Source organism: Nasonia vitripennis, chromosome 3, assembly GCF_009193385.2.
Source record: "Nasonia vitripennis strain AsymCx chromosome 3, Nvit_psr_1.1, whole genome shotgun sequence".
Lineage (NCBI taxonomy): Eukaryota > Metazoa > Arthropoda > Insecta > Hymenoptera > Pteromalidae > Nasonia > Nasonia vitripennis.
Window position 1 is genome coordinate 2333105 of NC_045759.1, and position 18516 is coordinate 2351620.

An 18516-nucleotide genomic window follows, 5' to 3' on the forward strand; every position below is an offset into this window, starting at 1 on the left:
TTATCGAGAGGTGAGAAAGTTTGAGGGCCGTTTTAATTTACGAGAGCCGCGCCGATTGGCTAACGCCGCGATGATTAAGACGATGCCAGGAGTGAGAGAGCAAATACTTGCGCAGACACGGGCGAAAAGCCGGCGAAATCGGCAATTAGCCTTGCATTTATATCTCTGATCTCTCTCTCTCTCTCTCTCTCTCTCTCTCTCTCTCTCTCTCTCTCTCTCTCGCGAAAAATAATTGCCAGGAATGATTACGCTTTTCAATTACGCGTACTTTAACTTTATCCCGCGACGCAATCTTCAATTAGGATATCAAGCGCAGCGTTCTCTCTCGCTTATCTCGCCCTGTTTAGATTTCAAAAGCATTGCGGGACTAATTACGCGAGCTCCTACCCGATTCCCGAATATGCCTACGTATATTTTCCTGGAATCGCCGACTGTGACGAAAAACTGACAGATGGCGATGTCGCCCGGCTCGTAAACAACCCCCGTGTGTCTCCGGCGTGCAACAATGACACCCACGCGTGGGAACGATGTGTGCGAGTCGAGGAAAACTACGCCCACGCGATATGTGACGCGATCGAGTATTAGGTAATCTTATCGGACACTGTTGGGAAAACTCATCGTGAAAAAGTATACGATTAACGTTATACATACATCAATAATAATATAATTCCCGTTTGAAGCCAAGCGGCCCCGCAAATTGCGTAAGCCAACAAAGTAGAATTTATTTACAAAGCTCTGGGCGATCGTTAACTTAATACGCTCGCTTTAAACGGTGTCTCTCGAAATGCAAAAAGGGCAGGCATAAGAGCCCGCCGCGCGAGGAGGAAGAGATGGAGAAGAGAAAAAAAAAGGAAGCGGAGTAACGTTAAGACGCGACATTCCTGCTCGCGCTGATCCTTTTAAGTCGCTATCTCCGACTCGAGTCTCTCTCTCTCTCTCTCCCTCTCTCTTTCTCTCTCGGGACGTTATAAGCGCGTCGTGCAAAAAATGCGTAAAATATAGCGCGACGTCTCAGCGCGCGGTAGCCGCAGTAGTTCAAAATCCTTTTTTATTATCTCTCCCGTGCAGCTACAGCAGTATATGCAGCTCTAATGACGCATCCTGCTCGGATTAAACCGTACACTCGCGTACTATACCGAAATATCGACGCGTCTATAACTCATTTTCGAAAACACGCTTTTTTAAAATCGTACCCCCGAATCTCGCGCACGCGTTAATCAGCGCATCGATCCATCTCCGCGCGCATAAATCCTCGGCGCTAACGGTACAAGCGGCAAAAGCTTCCTCTCTCTCTGTTTCACCGAAAAGTGCAGCCCTTTCGCGATAAGAGTCGCAGAAGAGGGAAAAAAAGAGCCGAGTCGTCGTAAGTATTATATCTGGTGCAGTCACGTGCGCGGCGACGACGCGACGTCCTGCGGCGCGTTTGAGATATCCTGGGAAGTGTGTGTGTGTGTGTGTGTGTGAGCTGTATATTTATGCCGGCGGCTCGCGCACGCGGAAATATTATGTCAGAGCTCTATACGTGCCGGGTAAACCCGAGGGACTTAATTGCTCGGGACTTTTATTTCGCCGCGAGTGTATGTAAAGTGAGCGCGTTCGGATTACGGTGTAATTTTTCGGGGACGAATGATTACCGATCATACGTGTGAAATCGATCGTTTTCGCGTTGAATTAAGGACAGCTGTATTTATCCCAGCAATATCCATCGACTTTTAAAAACGTAGAATGGATGTTTGAAAAATGTCTCGGAACAAGTGCTCTGAAACCTCGAGCTCGCGAGCTCATACTTATAAATCAATCCGAATCCGTCGCGGCGCGCAACAACGGAAAGCCAGCGACGGCCGTTCCATTAATATCCGCGGAACGCGCGATTAAGATTTCAATAAACAAACGTTCATAACTCAACGTCGCCTATACCTTACAGCCACCTGCGCGTATGCCGCTTTTGATTCAAATGTACATCGACGAGGAATGGAAAAACGATTTTCCCTTTTTCGGCGACGCATTGTTTTTTCTCTGACGGTTATTGCGCAAGGCACGCCGACTTTCTTCGGACTTAATCGACGCGGTTTGTATTGTATCGATGACGAACTCGATCGAAAGTGTTGGTACAAGTGGAACGTTACGACAAATATTGGACGCGAGCTTCTCTCGGCTGCAATTAGTCATCGCTCTCGACGATGACAATCTCTTGGAGAACGACGTCGCTCTTTCTCCTTTTGTCGTCGTCGTGGTCGTTAGATCGATGTTATACAGACAGATGTGTAATTATTATATTACGCGGAGGGATAATATAATCGATCGTCAATGTCTATTCGTGGGCAGATATCGGTATAATGGCTTTTCGAAGTGAGAGTTTCGGTTTCGTTTTCTGCCGGACGATCGTCCGGTTGCGCAATAACCGGGCATTGATAGACGATGGTGAATCGACTCGAGCTCGGAGGTGATGGATTTTCATTTTTTATGATTGGGACTGTCCGAAAATCGTTCGAGCTGTGTGTTTCTTGGAATATATATATATATAGATGAAAGTATCGAACGCTGGTGTAATGCCTGTGCTTTAAGGGTTCATTACGCTCGAAAGCGATAGCGTCTTTTGAATTTCTGTTATACACGAATCTAACACACGGTGATTCAGATCGGAATCGGTAATGGGCGTCAGCTATCGCTTTGAATCTTTCAAAGAAACCTAAAACCACGGCGTATACACCTCTCAGAACGCGGAAACGACTCGAGCATCATCGATATATACCATAGCTCTCATTGTCCTCGTCGTCGAGCACATATCCCCCTACGCTCTTGCTCGCGTTTTTCTCCCGCGTGCGGAGTAGACTGCGCTGCGCTGCACTCGTAAAAGACATTCTCGCGTCATAAATCCGCCGGCGGCGGCGGCCCTCTGTAACTCGACGCTCGCCTGCATGCGCTCTCGCGGAGATCCGGATATAGAAGTCGAGTTGGTTCGTTGTTCCTTGACCGGGTGTGTATATGTGCGCGAGGAGGGTATGTATATATATATATGTATAGCTAGTCGATTATATTGGCCAGAGTGCGCCTGGAGGCAGGCTTTTGTTTGGGGCTGGTCAGTGACGGAAGAGGAGGTTGATGTATAATGCGCGCGATTATTCTTTTTGTATTATAACGTCGTTGCGTCTTTGTTGTTTTCGATCTATTGCGGGGCCTTACGTGATCGGTATTTATGGATGAGGCGAGCTTACATCGGAAACTTTTCGTTCGACTCGATAGCCGGCAATTTTCGAAAAAGAAATCGCTAACAACGGCAAAAAGCACACGGCGCATATAATCGTGGCATTTCGTCATCGTCCTTACATACAGTGTATGTACGTATAGCTCGGCTCTCTTTCCTCCCATAACCATCGCACGCACGCACTTTCGCCGCGCGGCGTGCAGCAAACGTCATTAAAGCAAGTCTCAAAACAAAGCGGCAGTAGTCAGCTCCCACGAAAAAACCTCTCCTTTTAATAACTCGCTCGCTTTTGAAACTCTCCTGCGCGCGCGGCCGCGAAAAAAGAGAAGCGAAGCGAAATTCGCGCGCATATGTGTGTGTGTGTGTGTACGCGCGTAATGCAGCCGGCGCGTCTAAAATAATAAGCGAAAGGGCGAAAAGGAGAAGAGCCTTGCGCCGCGAGGTCGTAAAAGGAGCTGCTGCGCTGCAGCTTTTCTCTCTCTCTCTTCCCGATTTCTTTTTTATCGGCGAGCAACCTGCTGCGCGGCTCTGCGCTTCCTCTTAGGACTCTCTCTCTCTCTCTCTCTCTCTCTCTCTGCACATCGCAGCTGCCGCTCGTTCCGCGATTTCAGTGCGGGATCGATTTCGGCGAATAATCGAATTCCTCGCACTTGTCGCCGTAAAGGAATTCATATGACGTAATTATTAAGAGCCCTTCTCATTAGGCCGCCGTCGACCGTTAAGAGACTAGCCAAAGTGCGCCGCCTCTGCCGCACACGAAAATAAAAATAAAAGGAGGAGAAGTGCCCTCGCGGAGAAAGCAGATAAGGAAACGGGCTGGGCGAAAAAAGATGGAAACGCGAAAAAGGGAGAAGATAGAGAGAGAGAGAAACTCACTTTTATCCTGTTTCTTATCCTCCACGACGGAGTCCCTCTCGATTCGCCTCACGCTCTGGTCCTCCTCGTTGGGCTGCTGCTTCTCCTCCTCCTCCTCGTTCCCTGCAACAGAACGATGTACGATTTTTTTTTATTTCGACTCTCCTCGTGTTGTCGTCGTTGCGCGCAAGTCCCTCGATATGCACTACAAACACGGCTCGTTTTTCGGCCGGAATTTACGCCGAGCGTTAGAGTCTCGTCTAATTGGCGGCGGTGGCTTTTTCGGGGCTAACGTTTCAATTTCGCCGGACGCGACAAGCGCTTAATGGTGTTTGCTCGGCTTTTAAGGCGAAGGGCCGGCTGACCTCGCGAAATGGTATTTTTTCTGCGCGCGAGGCTGAAACGTTTGTCGTGTAAAAATCAGCGGACTACGTCGACGAAGCTGCAATAAAAGCGGCTGTCGATGACTCGTTAAGTGAGACGAGTCAATCTATTCCGCGGAGCTAAGAGTTTACGTCCAGTCGTGCGGCGATGGGCAGCGCGCGGAAAAGCAATCTACGAAGGAGGAGACTTTTATTGCAGCGAGCGACGCCTTTGCTTGTGTATATACTTCAATCAGATTCGCTAGATATCGCGGCCCGTTGAATTGATTTGTTTACAAATGGAGAGCTTAATTCTCAACTGCTCTCGCGGTTCAGTTGAATTGTACATCGTATATATAGATTTGTGCGTTCGCGCGCGTGCATATTTTTCGTTAATTGATCAACGTTTTTTTCTTTTTCGTGAATCTCGAGGACACGCGAGGAAACTCGCCGCTCCTCGACTTGACTCCAATTGACCCTCATTATTAAACATCCGATCTCGCGATTTCTCGGAACGCCGCCGCGCGTATTTTCAATTCGTTCGCGTGTGCGCAGTGTATGCCTTTAATTATCGTTTTGTTTACGGCGATTTTTTTGCCAAATATTTCTCCGGAATCCGAGATTTGCACGTGATTAGGCCCCCTTTCGCGAGAGAGCATTCCCGAATCGGCTCGCTCGCGAAAAACAAAAGCAGCGCCGCGGCGACTCCCCGAAAAGGAATTCGCCCGCAGCGGCGGAGAGTCGGCGCAAAAAACCGTCAAAATTCCCATTACTAATTACGCAACGGCTTTTAATCGGGACTGCTGCGAAAAAAGCGTCGCGTGATCGTTCGATACATAAAGCCGCATAAATTATTCCCGCGATGCAGCAGCGTCGACGGCATGGGCAGTACGAAAAAGGCGCTCGCGCGCGAGGAGATAAAAATCAGTCGGATTCGGCACTCATTACCGAGTGAGCCCACGTAGGAAGCAGCGACTCGGCCCAAAAGGAAGTCGACAGAAGCTCGCGGTGTTTATTTTTGGCCGACGTCGTCGTCGCAGTCTCGGCGCAGTGTACTTGACCGATAAGAAGCTGTCGGGCGATGGAAAATCGAGGTGAGACCATTTCGCAAAAATCGAAGCAGGTCAACGGCCCTCTCATCGCTATGAATATACACACACTCCGATAGACTGTTGTGCAGGGGGAAAACAGCCACTTTGGAATATTGATAATGGCTCTCCGACACTCTATATAGGGAGTGTTTGCGCTGACATCGGAATCGGCTCGGCGAGTGTTTATAACAAAATTAGCTGAGCACACTACATGACGGAGGCACTCGAGCGCGTACACTCGCATTTGCATATCGACGCGTGTATGCGTATACGGAGTAGAGAGGAGAGGCTCTTATCCTTTCCCATAATTACTCATTCGCACACAGGCGTGCGTTCCGAAATAAGCACGGAAAACTCGGCTCTTGAGTCTGTATCCTACAGCTACCCGCATTTCGATTATAACCTCTCTGTCTCTCGAGAAACTACAAATCTACCCGCACATGTACGCCGTGCCGCTTTGAAAAACGAAAAGTCGCGCGCGCGACTCTCACCCGCTAGAAAAGCACACGTACGAAGAGCAAGGAAGAAGAAGCGCAGCAGTGGAGAGTATATAGGCGTATCGCGAGTCCTCTCTCTCTCTCTCTCTCTCTCCCCGGCTGCTTAAGAGCGGGTGGCCTTGAGCAGGTCATCACCTCCGGCTCTCTCTCTCTCTCTCCCTCTTTCTCTCTTAACTTCTTACTCCTCGGACCTCGTTCCTCTTCTCTCTCTCTCTCTCTTGCGCTCCTTTCTTGCTGCTGCTGCTGCGGATTCTTCCTCTTCTTTGCAGGCCGCGGGAGAGAGATCGGCTCTTACCTCACCGCGCGTCGCTCGCGATTTTCGCTGCCGCGGCTTTTCTTTGCTTTAGGGGCGCTTCGCGTCTCTATGTACGTATCCGCGCGTATGGTATATACAGTGCGCGCCGCGGCTCTCTATACGTTGACAAGTGATTTTGTAATGGGAAAATTTATGGCTGTCGCGCGGGATTATGAGATTATACGGCGCAGCTTTTAATGGAACGAGAGAGAGAGAGAGAGATCGCTCGTGTGTACGCGTAAGCTTTTAAGTGTCGAATGTGGTAGTTTGTTTATGCGAAACAATATTCCTCGCTGTATGCTTGCAGAGCAGCGACTTTGTCTAGGTTCTCTCGGCCAGCAGATAAATGCGCGAATTTGATGGAAACTAAATTGAATTAATCCATACCAAATGAATTTCTCAACAGCTCGCATGAGCGCAGCTTATTCGATTAGCATAATTAGCGCCCTAGAGTAAAGAAAAAAATCCTACCCCGCGCCTACGTAAATCACTCCCCATCAATATCATCCACACCCACGAGCGCACACGCATGGCATATACTTTCGCATATAGCAGCAGCGCTAATTACCCACATCTCATCGACGCGTCCTTACACTTTTAGCATCAGAGAGCAGCAGTGATGCTCGCCGGCTCTCCGGCGCAATAAATCACTAATTACAAAAATACACAGCTGCTTAAGTAGCCAGCGCGCGCAGACATCGCGTCATCATTAACTAATGCCCTATCGCGCGCGTATACGGCAGAAAAGTGCGCCGCGTACGTGTAAGTGAGTATATACACGGCGACTAAAGCGCGATCCGAGCCGAGATTAATTAGCCGCGATTGCCGCCGTGCGATCGCCTCCGCCCGCGGCTCTCTTACTGCGAGGAGTACCTATGTCGAGGACGCGGAGCAGCCGCGCGCGGAGAGAGGAGGGAAAAAATCGAGAATCGCCGGTTTCTTTTGTCGTCCTCGTCGTCCTCGTTGTTGCGGTCGAGCTGCCTCGTTTTCAGAGCTATTATACGTCGCAGGGCCGAAGGAAGCTTCTTTCTGCGTATTACGAATTCAGCGAAAATGAGGGGAAAAGCGCGCTATATTTAGCCGAGGGTTTCTAGGTGAAACTGCACACACGAGAGAGAGAGTCGCGTGCCTGCGAGGAAGATAGTCAAAAGGCAAAGGGAGAAAGAGAGAGAGAAAAAAGGAGGAAATATCGGCCGGAGTAGCGACTTAAGTGAATGAGAAAGATAAATATAATAATTACGGCAAATTGCGGCCTGCCGCTGAAAGACGAGCTGCGGCGGCCGAGAAGAGAGAGAGAGAGAGAGAGAGAGAGAGAGAGAGAGAGAGGGAGACGGGGACTGCGCGCGAAGGAGAGCGAGTGTGGACCTCTGACTAAGGTATGCAAGAGAGTCGCATACCTTCGGCTCTTTCTCCCTCTGAATTTCCGATCGGTTGCCTTCGCTTGCCTGCCGCGACTTTTTGTCTTTCCCCTCCGTTTCCGTATGGCCTTCCATCCGACTCTTCGCTCTCACCTTCGCGGAAATTCGCTTCTTTCCGGTCTAGCCTCTACACTCTCTTACGCAAGTACCATGTAATACCGATCGTGCGCGGGAAAAATTCGAAAATTCAAACAACCAATTTTCCCACCAGCCCACAAAACTCGGGAAAAAACTCTCTCACCAGAGCTGCGCGGCTGGCCGAGCGAGCAGTCCTCTTACCGCGTTTTCTCTTTCATCATCCTCTGCCTCCCGTCTCTCCCTTTCATTATTCCTCTCTCATAGGCCCTCATTTTTCCGTCCCGTCCCGCGCGCCGCGCCGACTTTTTTCCCTCGGCGCAATTGCTACGTAGAGCTACGTACATACCTATACCTACACACCGACAGCAGCAGCAACGGATATGTATATAAGGCGCGGCGGCGGCTGCGGCGGCGGCGAATGTAGGCTAGACGGTTTATGGGCCGTGATTTTGCTCGCGAGGAATCTCCGCGTATGTATATACACACACGCGGGGCGGTTTCTCCACACCCGCGTAGCTTATGTTGGAATGCGACGAGGACGAGTTTTCCGTATTTTTTGAATTTCCCGCCTTTGGAGCGAGCCAGTCGTTTGGGACAGCTAACGCAATATCGTTAGCGCTGTGATTTACGATTGTATAAGCGATAGGTGCGCGCGCGCGGGTTTCGCGTAAAAAGTTTCGGGTAATTTACGTGGTTAGAGAGCGATGATGAAATTATCGCGTTCGCGGCGTCAGTTTTTGCTGAAAAAATATGTGGTCTTGACGTACCATACTCTATATTCTAATATAAATCGAACATACTCACGGCTCTGACCCCCAGCGCGGCAGGCTTCACCAAAAATCCGCGCAACAACAACAATAGCCCCGGAAAATTTTATGAATAACCAAGCACACGCGCTCGCGCCTATCGGGCCTCGCCATAACCGTAAATCACACATACGTTATATATACCCTTTCTCGCACAAGCTTCCCTGATTCTACAACGTACACACAACGACTCGACTTTCCACTTAAAACGCAATATATCACAAATACCGAGAGCGAACGCACGCACTGCCGGCCGGTGAAAAAAAATCCCACACAATATTTCGCTCTCCAAATTGATGAAAGCTCCGATGCCTCGCATTGTTGCTCGCGCCGATACGGATAACTCACTTTCTATTATATACAAGTACTGCAGTAGATCGCGCGCGAGTGTATCGGAAAAATGAAAATGGAATATAACGGACTAGTGCTTTTACTTGTCGCCGATTCGGGAGAAAAATTATTGCGTACACGAATCGCGACTTAGGCGCTATATAGCGGGCTAATCTCGCGATGCGCATCGGCACACGTCGCCGCGATAATGGCGGCGTGTGATAATCTACGCTTATTTCTCTCCAAACGAACTTTTCGAACTCGATGTCGTTGATTTCCGAATCAATCGCGGAGAGCTTGCGAAAGCCGAATGGCTTAGAAGGCAACAACAATTGCGCGAACATTGTTTCCAGCAGGTATATTCACTCGCGTATACAATCCATGTATCCACCGCGCGTAAAAGAAGTATACTCAATATCGGAGCGGCGGATCGGAAACCCGGCGATTCCTCGTCGAGATAATAGCGCAGACTTGCACGAGTCTGCGAAGTCAAATCAAAAGCTGCCTCCTCACTGTCCCCCACTGTGGGGGCCCCATTCAAGATATTCGACAAATCGTGAGCGCGTGCATAGACGGCATTTTTAATTGTTATAACAAAGCCTCGTGATTTATCGATAGATCCACACCTGCAGCAGCAGCAGCGGCACAAGTTAATTCGAATCGCATTATTTCCCTCTCTCGTATACATTTTTCCCATCGAGGCTCGTTCTCACACTCGCGCATAATTCCGATTGTTCGCCTTATGTACACACACATACACGTATACGCCGATCGACGAATTCCATCGCGGCAGCTGGTTCACATCGAATTAGTCATAGCTCCTTCTTTCTTCTCCGCGGCTCTTTAGACACACTTGACATTCTAGAGATGGAAAAAAATTCTGCGGCCCACCGCACGACTCTTACCCAACGCGAGCTCTTTGCATAATGTCGCCCCTTCGCCCACGCACAAAAGACCATCATCCTTGAGGGCAAAGGACACGTGCGGCGGCTCCGGTAGACACGCAGTGAAAGTCGCAATGCTGTTTGCCAAGCTTCTTTCTTTCTCCGCCGGGCGAGTGCTCTCGGCACACACGCGATTTTTTCAAAAAAACTCCATTCGCAAAGCCGTAATCCGTCATCAGGAGGATTACTCTCTCGACTACAGCACAATGCTCACTGCATTCCAGCCGGCTATTTCCACTTTTCGAGATCGTTGTTATTACACTTCCCGCGCTTCTATATATCGCTTTACAACATTATTACGGCCGCGCTGTTTTATGCATCGCGCTCGGCTTATTCTCTGATTGGGCCCCGGCTCTCAATCAACAGTTATACAGGCGCGTGCGCCCATAATTGCCGCAAATGAGCCGTGTAATTACGCGAAACAAAAGAAGCTGCCGCAAAAAGCTCCCCCTTTTCGAGCTTTCGAGCGGATAGCCGAGAATAGGAGATCTAGAGGGAGGTAATGGCTTTTCCGAAAATTCTTTCGCGCGAGCGCGTTCGTTAAAGGCGGCGTCGTTAGGTATTTACGGCCGATATCGTTAAACGTAATTTCGAGCAATTGACTTGATCGGCATTTCTGAAGTCTCCGCTCTTTTTTGCGTCTGTGAATTTCTGGAATTTCAATTATTGTCCGAGACTGGAATCGCCTTGCTTGCGCGCTTGTTTGCCTTTCTTTCGTCGTCTATGAACTCGAGGATAGCCTGCGATGAAAAAAATGGAAAATCGAAAGCTACGTCTGCCGTCATTAAACTCAATCATAAGACCGATTTATACCTTATATACTCCCGCGAGACTTTGATAGAGTTTCCTAAAGCAGCTCTCTCTCTCTCTCTCTCTCTCTCTTTCTCCGATATACACTCCACCTTCGGAATCGCGGCATACATTAGGCGAGTCCTTACATAACCGCTCTTTCTCACTCTTACCCCTGACTTTTCTCCATTTCAAATTGAGCTCTCAATTTGTGCACTGTTGCGCAAGCGCATTAAATAATTCAATCGGCGAGCGGCGCACTCGCGTCAATTAAAACTACTCGCGGGGCGCGACTCCATGCAAATGAGTTCCTTCGCTGCACTGTGTGTGTGTGTGTGTGTGTGTGTGTGTGTGGGATCGCTGCCTCAGCTCGGGAAGATTTAGCGGGCGTTAAATCATTGGACCGCCGAGTTTGTGTGTTGTACGTATATTTCGAGTGAGCAGGTTGGCTTTCAGATGCGCGTGTAAAGCAATTTGCAGGATATGGCCGTGTGCGGCTTTCAATTAATTCGCCGCGTGTGCGTGTATTATCCGATCTATACTTCTGGGTCTCTAAATCAGCGATCCGTTTACGATTATTGCCGGCTGATTTACATGCGCAGGTAACGTTACGCAAACAAGCTCGAGCGTTCGTTTTTTCCGATATTTTTCCACCAAAGCACCTCGGTTTTCCCGAAAATCGCTCGCGCAGTGGGTCGAGGCCGCGCTTGATTAGCCAAAGCACGCGCGCGCGGTCTTTTCACGCCGTTACACACGTATAAGCCTCTCGTAAACGCTCGACACTTTGCGCGCGACTAACGGTCGCGGGAAATAAAGAAACAGCAGCGGAGGCTCTCCTCGCAGCGATGCATCGCGCGCTACACACGCGACCATTAGCTCTCGTGTGCTCAGTTGGAAAAATCGCGGGAACAAAGCGCCGATAAGCCGATTTGCATGTGGCTCGAGCTTTTCGGAATGCGCTCAAAGGAATCCGTGCTCGGCCAAGGCTGATAGCTTAATTAAGGGGACGGCTTTTTTTCGGCCCGTCGAGGGACGCCGCCGTTGTTTAAGAGCCGAGTGCTAGAAACGAACGACGCGCGCTGTGGAAAAGGTTATCTCTCGGCTCTCTGGCTTTAATGATTTTCGGAATCTTATCCGGGCGTTGATTTTTGCGGAACTCGAGCGCCGAATCACACGCACAGAAGTGCCAAGTAGATAACGCCCGAGTGCCGCGAGACTCGCGAGGAATTAATCATCGGAGCGGAAACAAAACCTGCGTCCTAATGCACTGCTCGATCCGCAGCAGCAGCGATCTTGTCTAAAATTAGCCTCGCCTCCGTTCTAAGCAGCAGCATCTAAGCCGCCTCGAAAAATCCTCCCGCTAATGCATTCAACGCACGATTAATTCTCCTCTCCGAGTCGAGCATTTGCATTAACGCCTATCAGCTCTCTCACCCGCATTCCTCCCTTCATTCTTCCACTTCTCTCTCTCTCTCTCTCTCTCTCTCTCTCTCTCTCAGTGGCCTCTAATTCGCGGAGTATATTCATATGCAATACGCGTCAAAAAGGAGAAGTCGAGCCGAATAAATCACGCGGATTTTCGCGGACGCGATACGAGTATATGGTCGTTATTAATGCCGTGGCTTTCTAGTCTGCATTTGTCACGGGCCTCGTGCGCATACGGGGTATGTGTCTCGGTCATTAATGCGCGCGCGAGAGAGACGCCTCGTGTATTATTCATTGAAGGTGTGTGCAGCTGCTGCTTCTGGTTCTGGCGCCAGATACGTAGACGGTATATACTACTGCAGCGCCGACGACGAGACGGAGGAGTATCGGAGGACTGAGTGAGTTATTGTTCGTATCGCTGCTATGCGGGGAGTATATCTTTCTAATGGTGTACGTGAGCTGGATTTTTTATTCGGGGGGATTTGTTGTTATATCGGCGATTCAATTAGACCAGGTTGTATAAGCTAACTGTGTACTCACTGCCGATCGCCGAGTGCGAAAATGAATATTTACTCTGGGGTCGCTCACCTGAAACAAAAAACGAAAAGATCTCCATCAGTACATTATGCATAATTTTGTTTATAAATAGGCGTCGATTATTCTTAGAAACTAAAGCACGCGTGTCGATAATTACAGAACACGATGCAGAATGCATAAATAGCTCTCTCCCCTCTCGCACGCGTGCGCTCAATTAATCGTCAATCTCTCTCTGTCGACGAAAGAAATCTCATACGTTCATAATTACGGAAACCCAGATCGCTGAGGATCGATCGTTATATACGCTTATGCTGACATTTTTATCCTCTAACGAGTGCAGCAAACAAAAAAAAAACCGCAAAGCGAAATAAAAGAACGACAGGCGAAGGAGGGCTTTCGCGGAATCCATCTCTTAATCAGAGCCGAGCCGTGAGTTCCTCCTCGCGCTCGCGCAGTAAGTAGCACTGCAGGTTAAGCGGCCAGATATCGAGGGGGTAGATTACCGGGAATTGAGACGCCTCCCGGGTGATGAGGGAGAAATGGGGTACGTCGAGCTATTTTTCTTCCCTGCAGACTTCGACCTCTGCTCGCGATTCGTCCTCCTGCACACTCCAGCGCGTGAATTCATCACATTCGCCGGCGTGCATTCAGCTCCTGCGCCGCGCATATATGTGCGTATACACGTCGACGCTCCGATGAATGGGATAATTGTGCCGCTCTCTCGTCTCTCCAGACGCGTGTACGTGAGCTCGCTCGAGTTTTACACCGACGCCGCTCGAGACGACTGTATGGATATTACGAGCCACTACTGAATTATCGCGCGTGGGTGTGATTGACCATTTTTTTTTCGTCTCGAACGCACGCAAACGCGAGCATGATCGGTATAACGATCGAGACTATTCGTAATGGATAACGCATCGGTGAACTGATATTCCGATCGTTAAATTCTCTCCGGTATACATCAGGAGAATATACAAGAGCTACACAGCAGATGCAGTAGCTCCTGGGGGGGATTTTCTCTTTCATCCTCCTCTGCATCAGCCTCGGAGTCTAGCGATCCGTGCAGGGCTCTCTCGAACTAGAGCGCACTATTTTTATCTCCTTCTATAGCTCGCGCCGCGGCCGTACATACTCTAATTCCTTCCGATGTTACTCTCGGATCGTCGTTCTTCTCTTTCTCCCTCTCCACTTTCCTTTTTCGACTCGAGAGAGCGACTTGTGCGCACGTGTGTATATATATATATATATATATATATATATATATGTGTGTGTGTGTGTCTATACCCCCGGCGTCTTGTCTTACACAGCTTTGTTTTTCCATTTGCAGTCGTGCGCCTCGAGTCGCGAGCTGCTCCTTTTGCCCTCTTTGACGGTTTACCTCTCGTGTACTTTGTCCTTCGTTATACTTTGTTTCTGTGCGCACGTATATAGCGGAGGGAAAATTTATTCGGTTTTTCGAATTTCGCCGCGAGTAGCTTTTTTATCTGTGTGCCTCGACGATGATTACCGCTTTAATAAAACGCGACTTACGAGCTTCTTCTCTGTAATGACGAGCGGAACGCAAGAGCCGTATCGTATATCGAATATACGAATATATTACGTTTGCACATTTAATGAAGCGATTCAAGTATAACTAACGACGTGATTTTCCAAATGTACAAACGCGCCATTTAACGCGGCGATGAGTCTAATTGATACAAGCGCCGATATACGCCTTATTTTTTATACCGCCAATATAAAATCTTGAATTATCGAGCGCAGACGCAACGTCGCGATATTCCTTCTTTCAAAGGCCTTACGTGTCTCGCAACCAGTTCTAATACCCCCGTCCCGGCTTATTTTTCCCCGACACCGTATAAATATCTGCGCGTATAAAATACGTGCGGCGGGTTTCGGCCTGAGAGTGCAGCTCGCGATCTTTTCGCAGCAGGAATGCACCGCAGGAGCCGAACGTGCGCAAAAAGCGAATTGCCGCTCGCTCTAAACGGCGCTCCGGCGAGGGCTACAAGGCGCTTCTAACGAAGCCCTGTACACAGCTTCGTCTCTCTCTCTCTCTCTCTCTCTCGCTCTCTCGCTTGCGCGCACGGTAGTCTCTAACGCGACGATGACGAGGACGATTAAAATCCGGCCGCGAGTGACGAGCCCCAGCGCTAATGGCTCGCGTCTCTCTCTCTCTCTCTCTCTCTCTCTCTCCTTTGTCACTCTCTGTGTACTCTTTGCCGGGACTTTTTCCGTGCGGCTGTAACGGCATCGGATCTCTCCACAGCTTCAGAGTCGTCTCTGCGATGTCGTCGCCGTGTGGCTTTCCATTTTGACTTTTGTTTTTGAAGCTACTACCTCGCTTTTCTCTCGTGAAAATGGGTATGTGGAAGCTCTCCTCTCTCTGTCCGACGACAAAGGGGTGGGGTATACCGTTCGATGCTCTGCTGCAGCAGAAGCTTGTGTATAACGATCGCGTAAAAAGCCGCAGCTCTCGTTACTCGCGCGCGCGTGTGTATACGAAGAAAACAGCGCGTAGAGAACAAAATATAACGAAGCTCTCTCTCTCTCTCTCTCGCGGTAATCATCTTTTTCCTCGCGAGAGAGAGAGAGAGAGAGAGAGAGAGAGAGAGAGAGAGAGAGAGAGAGAGACGCGCCTAACAAACAAGAAGCTATCTGGTATACCGGCAGCACTTATAAATCGCCGTAGCGCTGCAGCGCGTTCTATCCTCTAAAAGCCGCTTGTTTCGACCGATCAGCGCACACATCCGATGACTCGGCGCGGCTCTAAGCCTGATGCATATAGAAGAGTTTACAACTTCAGCGAACAGTAGGTGTCGGATTTCCACGCATCGCCGTCGTTTTCCGTGCAGTCATCTCTCTCTCTCTCTCTAGCTGCAGCAGCGACGGTATTTAATTTGAGGAATAATAATAAAGACTCGCTTGTTTCCTGGGAAAGCCAAAGAAAGACCGTTAAAATTGTCTCTCTGAGAAGGACTTGGAAAGAGGAGATGACGCGTGTAGTTGCGGAAATGACCATAGAGAAAGAGCCTTTGGCGAGGTGTGCGTTCGTGTGTCGTACTACGCGAGAAAGAGAGGAAGAAACGAGAGTCTGATTAATGCCGTTTGTGGAAGCCGAGGATAGCTCTCGGTAGCTTAGCTGCCTCGCGCGAAGGATATTATATTTTCAATGCGGAAAGCGAAGATACGCAGCTTGCGCAACTCGGCGATACGGATAATTTTGCGCAAAAAGCCGGCTATTTCCCCGCCGTCGCGAGATAAGGTGTACCCTCGGTGCGATTTTTCCGACAGCTAAACATGAGAACCCTCTCTCTCTTTCTCTCTGCAGCCGTGGCTCTTTTCGTCCAATATTTACAAATCCCACTTAGCCGTCATTTTGCGCGCAATCAAAGTAACGTTTCTCCCCCCTCCCCATTTCAGCGCGCGCACACGCCATATACTTATCTCCGTAGAGAGAAAGAGATGCCATAGAGCTGCTCGAAAGAGAAGTGGGTGAAACGCGCGCGCGCGCGCAGCGAAAATCGCCGATCATCTGTGCAAAGTGTTTTCCGCGTATAGATAATGCGGAATCGCGCGCGAGCTTTCCGGCAAAAATGCCGTAAAGAGCTTTTATTCTCCGCATACAAGCTCGTTGTTCTGTAAAAGATCGAGCTTGGATACGTATAACGTACGCCTCCTAATAACACGATTGATACCCAATACGAGCTGGCATCGGAGAAAAAAGCGGGAAAACCGCTAAATTCCTGCCGCGCAGCATCTCTCCCCCGCTTCACACGAGCCAACGACAATCTTTATCTCTCCCTCTCTCTCTCTCTCTCTCTTACCCGCGCAACGCAAGATCCCTTGGCTGCTGCAGCGACTAAAATTATTCCTCAACCGCTTGGTATCCTCTCTCTCCCCCTTTCGATCCGTACAAGCTACACACAGAGTCTCCGGCAAGCCGAGAACAGAACAGAAAAGAGCGAGGAAGAAAAAGTCGCGGCATCAGTAGGTGCGAAGGGCCACGGCAGCGGCGTCGACGACGCGCGCGTGGGACGTCCGACAACTCGATGCGGAAAATCTTTCTCTCTCTCTGCTGTGGCTGTAGCTGTGTATACCGGTATTTATATACGCGGAATGACCGAGGAGAATCTCAGCAGGAGGATTAATAAAGTCGAGAGAGAGAGAGAGAGAGAGAGAGGCATTGTCTCGGCTGATGAAAATACGCGCGGAGGTATACGCTATTGTCTTAATAAGCGACTGTCTCTCTCGCTCTCTCAGTGTGTATTACACATAAACGAGGCTCGTTAGTCCCGGCGCAAAAACGCGCATTCCCCGATGTATCGAGTTGCGTTATGATCCTCTGTTATTACACTCGCCTGGAAAGAGAGAGAGAGAGAGAGAGAGAGAGAGAGAGAGAGAGAGAGAGAGAGAGAGAGAGAGAGAGAGAGAGAGAAGAAGCTCGATTTCGTTCGCGAAATTATGCGGAATATCTTTTATTACCCCCGAGAGTGCGGGTACAAAGAGCTTTTATTAGGGTGCTAAAACACCCGCGGGGTGAACAATTTCCCCGCTTGATTATAATAAAAGGACTGCCTTGTTTTCCAGCAATAGCTTCTTCGCACAAAGACAGACAATTAGGCGAAATCCGCGCGCGGTTTACGGTGTCGCATTTCATCGCGACAAACTGTTATTGCCGGACGTAGTAAGCTGCACCGAAACTCACGCGCTTTTCGCGTATATTCATAAATAGACTCGGGAGACGTTTATTACGAAGGTATGAGTGTACGAGTCCTCTCTTGCGTTGTTTAACAAAAAAGACGAGGAGTCAAGGTCCTCTTTGTTTATCAACGACGTATATATGCTAATCGGCTGAAAACGAAACTCCGCACAACGCGCTCGAGAGCAGTAGTGCATTCACTTGGGCCGAGAGAGAGGGAGAGTGAATATGAGGCACACATAACGGGGCGCTTTGAAACGGAATATCTTCGGGGAAGCGCGTTAGGATGTGGATTAGAGATGAATCGAGCTCGTGTCTGGTATTCGAGGAATTCGCTCGACGAGGAACAACAAAAAAAGTACAGCCGAGATCTTAATCGAGCGATGATGAATGAGCGCGTGGATCGTAAAATTTCGTGACGTTTGACAAATATTTGACTTAGCGAGATAAACGCGCGAGTCGTTTGTGCTGGCGTGGCTGTGATATCTGCTTTCGAAAAAACTGCGAATTCTTTTGTGCAGGAGTCAGCTGGTGTGTACGGTTTATTTTGGATTTTGTCGCGGATAAAGCGGTTTATATGCTACTCGAGAAGAATAGCGCGTTTCGGGTTTCAGGAGAGATTGAAGTTTTTTTTTTTTCGAAAAATTGTTGAAACTAGCGATTTTTCGGTAATTCGAAACCCGTGAAGAGGCATAAAACCTCCGTGTACGGAGACCATATCCATTCAATTTCTCAACGAGCACGTGCTCCAAGACAATTTCCGCGCGCGGCTACCAGCAGGTAGTCTCTCGACTTACACCCGCCAAATCGGCGATAAAACCTCCCACGCGGCCCGAAGATTAGTTAACCTTAGCCGCATACACACTTGCTTCTTCCAGTACATCCAAAGAATTCGCCGATGAGAGCTTTTCAGTCCCTCGTTACCAGCTTTTGAATTCGTTCTAAAACTCGACGCGGGCATAAAATAAATAACAAGCCCCGCGAGCTGAAGAAAAGCCCACCACCTTCTTTCCTCGAATCCCCATTAAACGACAGCGTAACAGCGCACAGCGGCTAAGTGCAAATTTCTCTTCTCATCCTATACAGAGAGCGATAAAAAGGGTCACGCGCGCGCGCGCGGAAAGTGAGAGCGAGGAGACAAAGAGCGCTGCTGCTGCTTGCACACAATGCATAGGGCGAGAGCTA

The 18516-nt window shown here is 49.3% G+C and overlaps 1 protein-coding gene across 6 annotated transcripts in view; it reads right to left on the bottom strand.

The window, feature by feature from the left end:
- LOC100122506 (PDZ domain-containing protein 2) overlaps positions 1-18516 on the bottom strand; it is a 99717-nt gene that overhangs the window by 18549 nt on the left and 62652 nt on the right. For 4 of the 6 annotated variants that reach the window (XM_031926404.2, XM_031926402.2, XM_031926401.2 and 1 more), the window contains 2 exons: positions 12636-12683; positions 4082-4183 (listed from right to left, as the gene is read on the bottom strand). The exons of 1 other annotated variant lie outside the window; for it this stretch is intronic. In XM_031926404.2, the coding sequence (XP_031782264.1) occupies positions 4082-4183; positions 12636-12683 (150 nt within the window). The remainder of the gene's footprint in view (positions 1-4081; positions 4184-12635; positions 12684-18516) is intronic. One more of the 6 variants, XM_016983487.3, reaches the window with a different exon arrangement.